The sequence below is a fragment of the Quercus robur genome, chromosome 2, assembly GCF_932294415.1.
Source record: "Quercus robur chromosome 2, dhQueRobu3.1, whole genome shotgun sequence".
NCBI classification, from domain to species: Eukaryota; Viridiplantae; Streptophyta; class Magnoliopsida; order Fagales; family Fagaceae; genus Quercus; species Quercus robur.
The window spans coordinates 1,460,694-1,467,548 of NC_065535.1; the positions used below are offsets into that span (position 1 = coordinate 1,460,694).

The window sequence follows — 6,855 nt, forward strand, 5'->3', positions numbered from 1 at the left end:
TTTTTATGTGTCTCGAACTATGATCATAGGATACTTATTAACAAAATTCTTTAAATTAATTTCAAGTTTTTGGGAAAAAAAAATTACTTTGCTTCTTTAAACTTGAGTTGGTTCTATTTTAGTCTTAAAAATTCTTTTTAAATCCTCAAAAAATTTAAAGTGAACTAATTTTGTTCATTTGTTGCTGTTACAATTTTTGCTTATGTGGCTAATGGAGCATATATGTTGAGGGTATTATATATATATATGAAAAATGAGGAAAATTTGAGGAAATAAGATATTGATTAGTGAAGGTTTCAGGTTTTTTTTTTTTTTTTTTAATGAGAAAAGTGAGGCTTTCTTTTTGGGTTTCGATCAATTTTTTGTTTCCAAAGTTTTTTCAAAGCATGTATTTTTGGAGGGATTTGTACTTTCCCATCTCTATTTTGATGATGAGAAAATGGTGGAATAGTATTAAGCAATTTGAAATTTTCACTCTCGGGTGACTTTCAATGTTTTTGTTACTTTAGATATCAATGCAACTAATGGCATTCTTTGTTACGGTAGTACAAAACTTTGAATTCTTTGCGTTTTGAAGCATGTTATTTTTTACTTTAATTTCTTGATCTATTCCTATTTTATGACAAAAAGAAATCAATTTATATTTTGATTTTTGCTACTTTGTTGAGCTTTAACTTCTGTCAAACCAAAAAAAAAAAAAAAAGTGAGGGTAGACACAAAGGACAATGTAAGAGCTTTAGCTGCTAGATTACAAATTTTGTAATGAACTAAATAACTTGTTCATCTATTTTTATACCTTTTTCTTTTATCTAGTTATTTGGATCGTTACAAAATTTGTAATCTGTTCTAACAAATTCAATCATGCATTCTAGCAAAAAGAAAAATTTTATTAATCGAAAACATGTTCAACAGACTTTCGATTTTCTTAGCAACAAAAACAGGGTAGACGAAATAATAGTCTCAATCCCAGATTCCAAAATTTATCCCATCTTAGCAACAAGAAGGGGTAGATGATAAAAACATAGTATCAATCCAGATACCCAAATTTCTTATCAAGCCACTATCTAATTGTCCTATAAGTTATTTAAACCTTCCTTTTGGTTATCATAATTGTCCAATAGCTTGCTTATAACCCAGGCAGAGGGAACTGGGTTGTCAGAGCTTCAACTCTCTCGCGCAGATCCGACAATTTATCCAGTAAAGGGAAATCAGGGGCTGCTACAAACTTCAAAAAATCTTGAAGCTTGGATCCTGAGACTAACCGCTTAGCTTCAAGGGCTATCTGTACGCCCTCATGAATAAAGTCTGCAGTTGCTACAAAATCTTTCTCTGTGAATCCTCTAGTTGTCATAGCAGGTGATCCAATGCGGATACCTCCAGGCACTAAGGCACTCTTGTCACCTTTATAAGTGAATATTATTGAGTGTAAGTTTTGACAAGAAAGGGAGAAACAAACAAAAAAACAGATCAAATCAATTAAAATGGGATAAACCTGCCAAAGAAAGGACTCACCAGGAACTGAATTTTTGTTGAGGGTAATAGAGGCCAAGTCAAGAATTTTCTCCACCCGAGCTCCATCAATACCCTGTTAAGGAAAGCAATGTTAATTGCTGTTAGTAAAGGTAAATGGTAGGCAAAACACCCCCATCCCAAATAATCATCACAACAATCGCTGCAGTACTAGCAAATTAAACAGGTTGTCTTTGGATTAAATGCCTAGCAATCCAGAACAAATTTTGACATATAATAATATTGACGTGTCATGGCATTCTCCCTTTCAAAGATAACAAACACACCAAAAAAAAAAACCACACCACCCTGGTAGGCAAAATACCCCCATCCCAAATAATCATCACAGCAATCATTGCAGTACTAGCAAATCAAACAGGTTTTCTTGGATTGAACGCCTAGCTATCCATAACAAATTTTGGCATATAATAATATTAACATGACATGGCATTCTCCCTTTCAAAGATAACGCGCGCACACACCAAAAAAAAAAAAAAACTACACCTTGGTAGGTCATGAATGATCTATATGACTATACTATACTGGGGAATGTTTGAAAATGTAGAAGACATACCAAAATTTGTTCATAGACTATAGATCAATTACTTGAAATAATAATGCCAAGGAATATATATATATATATATATAAGCCAGCATCAAGATTTAAATTTAAAGAAACACAAGCCAATGAGCTTTTGCTCAAATAGCACTTCCTACTCCCATAAGAATGGGATGGAGGGCAAGGACATGCATTCAAGACTCATTAGGTGCATGTATAGCTCATCAAAAACAAACAACCCCCGGGGACAAAGAAGTCAATAACTTACCATTGGCCTTAGATCGACAAGAACCAGGTGATTATCACTCCCACCAGAAACCAACTTATATCCTAATTCATTCAATCGGCTAGCAAGAGCTCCACAATTAGAGACCACCTATAGACAGTATAATTACATAAGTACAATTTTAAGGGCATAGCTTGGACCAAGTTCTGATCATGAAGGGGGAAGCATAGTACCTTATTCTGGTATGACTTAAACTCTGGGGACTGTGCATGCTTCAAACTAACTGCAAGTCCCCCAATTGTGTGGTTATGAGGGCCACCCTGCATAATAACTCTGCCTTTAAATATGTTACAATAATAATTTGCAGATTAAAAAGGTAAACATGGGTAACCACATAAGATAAAAGGAACACAACACTCCATACATCTGATAACAAAGCAAAAGAGATGAGTCCAGCTGACCTGTAAACCTGGAAAAACAGCATTGTTGATAGCAGATTCCAAGTCAACTCCAAGCACAGTATCCTTCTTGAAGAAGATCATGCCACCTCTTGGACCTCTCAAAGACTGGAGAGAAATGTCTAAAGTTACCAGGCCATGTGTGTGCAGAATGCAGATTACAACAAAGACAGCACATGATTTTCAGAAAATTTTATATACTGCCATCTGGTCAGTATATTGTCAGAGCAAACTTTCCTACCTATCGAAACATAAAATCAGGATGCAAACAAGGCACATTACACTATATTTTAAACTAGCATATCATCAAAAGAAAACAAGGTGACTCCATAATAATATATACGTATATATATATATTTTATATATATATATATATATATGTATGTATGTATGTATGTATGTATGTATGTATCTAGAGAAGATCTGGATCAAGTTCTCTCTTAAGTGCACAAAAAGTCAGGCAAGCAATACCATAAATGGGGAAAAAAAGTGGAAGAAATATTTTGCAAAGTAAAATTCAAAATTTTGACCAATACCTTGTGTGTGGTGGTGGTCACTATATCACAGTACTCAAAAGGATCTGCAACTACAGATGCAGCGACAAGGCCACTTATGTGAGCCATATCCATCATGAGAAAAGCACCAACAGCATCCGCAATCTTCAAGTGCAAATATCAAACATAACCAGTTAGTTATTCGGTTGGTAGAGAGAAGACGATTATTTGGACACAATAATCCACCATTCACCACTAACGGATGCTATTGCATATAAATAATCACAGCATAAAACCTCTTACCTTCCTCATGCGAGCATAGTCAAAATCTCGAGGATAGGCACTTGCACCAGCAATAATGAGTTTTGGTCTAAAGAGAACAGCTGTTTTCTCAAGCATGTCATAATCAACAAGACCTGTTTGAAAGTTTAAACAAAATTAGAATTGACCACAAAATCAATTTAACCATTCATCCTTATCAAAACTAATAAAAGAATTATGTCACCTGTAGATTCATCAAGTCGGTAAGGCATAGACTCAAAATAAATTGATGTGCCAGATACCCGTCGTTTAGCAGTCATGAACCCATGAGACAAGTGTCCACCATGTGGTAAGTCCAACCCCTAAGTTACAAGTTATTAATGTATTCTAAGACAGCAAATGCTAACAACAAAAGCTAAAATGAAGAGAGAAAAGTAACCTACCATTATCCGGTCATGTGGCTTTAAAACTGCAGTGTAAACCTCAAAGTTAGCAGGCGAACCAGATAATGGCTGAACATTAACACCCCACTTCTTTCCATCTAGGTGAAATGCTGCCAAAGCTCTTTGTTGACACAGTATCTCAAGCTCATCTATGTACTCGTTTCCACCATAGTATCTGAGGTGTATGATAAATTAAAAGCTATAAAACTTACAATTGAAGTACATTCCTCAAAATAACAAATTATACCTTTTACCAGGTAGTCCTTCAGAATACTTATTGGTCAAGCATGATCCAACAGCTTCCATTACTGCTCGAGATGTGAAATTCTCTGAGGCAATTAGCTCAAGGCTTTTGAACTGCCGCTCCTTCTCCTTGTCAATAATCCTGCGTACTTCAGGATCAGCGTCAGTCAGACCATAGTCTAAAAAGCTGCTTCCACTACCTACATTTCATAACAAAGCAATTCCATGCAAAAAAGATCAGCCTTGACTAAGTCCAGCTACTGACAATTGGTAAGATATTTATTGTCATAAGCATTAATTTGTTTATATGATTCTATGCAAACAGAATGCATTTTATGCATAACAAGAGAGTAAGAAAATGTATCAAGCTTATTTTCTACACTGCTTCCATTTTCCCCAAAAGCAATAACACAGATTTCTGTAGGATTCACGGCCATAAGCAATAGCACAAATTGTAACAGAATTAACATTACACCCAGAATAATTAATAATTATGGAACCTCTACAGGTAAATATGAAAATTTTATTGCAATAAAATGACCATTATGGTTGTCTATGCAGACAAAGCAGAAGCAGATGTTCAACAAGCAGAAAAGTAGAAAACACAAATTCTCTAAACTGTGATAAAACAATATTAAAGAAAAAGAAGGAAGAATTGACAACTACCCTAAAGTAGTCAAATCAAAGAGAAATGCAAAAGGCAAAACAATAAGCTCAGTTTCTAAACTTAGCATTGTGAGGGGTGAATGAAGGTTGTGATGGGCCAATAATATCACCATCCTGATGACATTTCTCATTATATATTACTCAACAAGATACTAGTTATAGAGACAGTATCCAACGTCAAACTGCCTTTGAGTAATTTATGCCTCTCCTAACATGAATATAACAAAGACTCAATACTTATCGGTAACATAAAACAGGGAACTAATGCTGACAAATAAGTATTCAGTTGACCATATCATTAGTAATTCATATCGAAGAAACCAATATCAATCAAGGCAAAGAAATGTCCACAATACAAAATTGTGCCAATAATAAGAATTGAACAACACTAAACACTACTTCTTCAGATGGTATCATGCCACTGTTAGATGCATACAAACTTCAACTACTCCAAACGTCGACACCTCTTCCTAACAAAGCATTTTAATGGGCTTGAGCCACTTTCCAACAACTCAAAACACACACATACGCATATATAAAAAAAATACTCCCCATGTGAAAAAGTTAGTATTTAGTCCCAAAACTTTTTGGGTTAGTCATGGATCCTCAACAGACTAATACATATAGGATCAAGTCAAGAAAAGTGACTAACATCTTATGCTGGCCATAAACCCACCGCAACCCTCATTTGTCCGGACTTAGGACCAGATAAAAGGTCATACCTAATGCACAAAACTTCCACTTTTCCAGGTTTCGGACCAGAAGTGAGCAAAAAATACGACACTAAGCACTGAGACATGAAGGATTCACTACCATCCAGATGAGAACTCAAGACAACAAAAACAACCAATCAATCAATGTAAAGTTGATACCTCCAATTTCAGGCGCAGGAACAGAGGCAAAAGAAGGCGGCCTCCCAGTAACTAAACTTCCTTCAACATAAGAAGATCTACAAGGTTTCATCAAATTGAGCCTTCCTTGTTGTGGAAACCCAATAACACTAGACCCTTTTGGAGCGAAATTTGACCCTTTGGTCCAGATGGGCTGTTGAAGAGACCCCATCACTGCAGCTCCACTACACGCTTGCATCTTTGCTTCCAAAACTATTTGTCACAAGCTTCCTACATATTCCAAAAAAAAAAAAAAAAATCCTAAACACATATTTTTTTAGTACGGAAAATCTTTTTTCATTCAGGGGCTGTCTTTTTCTTATAGAAAATTATCCATTAAACCAAACAGAAATTTAATCTAACAACAACAATAATAATAAGAATAAATTATGGAACCGAAATAATCAATTTTGACATAAAAAAAAGAAAACAAAAATTGAGGTTCATGAGGTTTTACCTTTGTTAAGAAATTTGTGTGTGGGATTTTTGCGTTTTAGTGTGGTCAAGGGGCAATGAGCATAAACCCTAGTTTCTTTTTGAAAAGAAGGGAGAACCGTTCACTGAGTGAGTGGAAGAAACAAATATTAAATATTAAATAAACTAATTTTTTTTTTTAAAAAGAATGTCCACGTGGCAAGAAGTAGGATAGCACATTTAAAAGGAAAAAAAGAAAAAGAAAAAAAAGATACCTGAAAATAAGGCGCAAAAATAAGAAACCCTGGATGTCCGAAGAAGAAGGAGGAGGAGAAAGAGTTGAGCGTTATTTCAGGGGTTAGAGCACCGTATCCCAAGTGTTTGCATTTTAGTAGGATAAGGGAATTTGTTTATCAAGTGTTTGGTGGGTAACGGCTAGTGGAGCTAGTGTTTGAGTTTTATTAGGATAGTTTGATACTAAAATGCAGGGCTTATCTCGTATAAAAGGAGCAGTAGTTTATTTGAATAAAATTATCAGATAAGAATTATTTATGCAGAGTAATCTGTAGAAGTTAAGGATTCCTCAATCAATCCTAATTTTCTTTTTAGTGTTTATCCAATATCTATTAATTATCAAAATAGGTAAAGGTCAAGTCTTGTACGTACCATGGAGAGATATATATATCAGATCA

At 34.9% G+C, this 6,855-nt stretch overlaps 1 protein-coding gene across 4 annotated transcripts; it reads right to left on the reverse strand.

Moving 5' to 3' along the window:
- Positions 1-866: 866 nt before the first annotated feature.
- Positions 867-6,671, reverse strand: LOC126708704 (serine hydroxymethyltransferase 3, chloroplastic). 4 transcript variants are annotated; one of them, XM_050408600.1, is made up of 13 exons: positions 6,439-6,671; positions 6,207-6,309; positions 5,732-5,980; positions 4,198-4,342; positions 3,951-4,125; positions 3,752-3,869; positions 3,550-3,662; positions 3,289-3,411; positions 2,756-2,860; positions 2,528-2,614; positions 2,337-2,444; positions 1,513-1,585; positions 867-1,401 (listed from the first exon to the last, which is right to left on the reverse strand). In XM_050408600.1, the coding sequence occupies exons 3-13, from the start codon at positions 5,946-5,948 to the stop codon at positions 1,127-1,129; spliced, it is 1,539 nt and encodes a 512-aa protein (XP_050264557.1). In that variant the 5' UTR covers positions 5,949-5,980; positions 6,207-6,309; positions 6,439-6,671; the 3' UTR covers positions 867-1,126. The 4 variants fall into 4 exon arrangements, with proteins under 4 accessions (XP_050264557.1, XP_050264541.1, XP_050264534.1 ...); XM_050408584.1 differs by having other exon boundaries at positions 4,198-4,393; positions 6,207-6,281; positions 6,439-6,666; XM_050408577.1 differs by having other exon boundaries at positions 4,198-4,393; positions 6,439-6,665.
- Positions 6,672-6,855: the final 184 nt, after the last annotated feature.

Excerpts from the sequence above, each read along its gene's own strand:
- LOC126708704 (XM_050408592.1), bottom strand. The coding sequence starts at position 5,948 with ATGCAAGCGTGTAGTGGAGCTGCAGTGATGGGGTCTCTTCAACAGCCC. Across the intron at positions 2,615-2,755 it reads CTGTTTTTCCAGGTTTACAG|GGTGGCCCTCATAACCACAC; the intron begins GTCAGCTGGACT and ends GTTATTATGCAG. Across the intron at positions 1,586-2,336 it reads TTGTCGATCTAAGGCCAATG|GGTATTGATGGAGCTCGGGT; the intron begins GTAAGTTATTGA and ends TTTCCTTAACAG.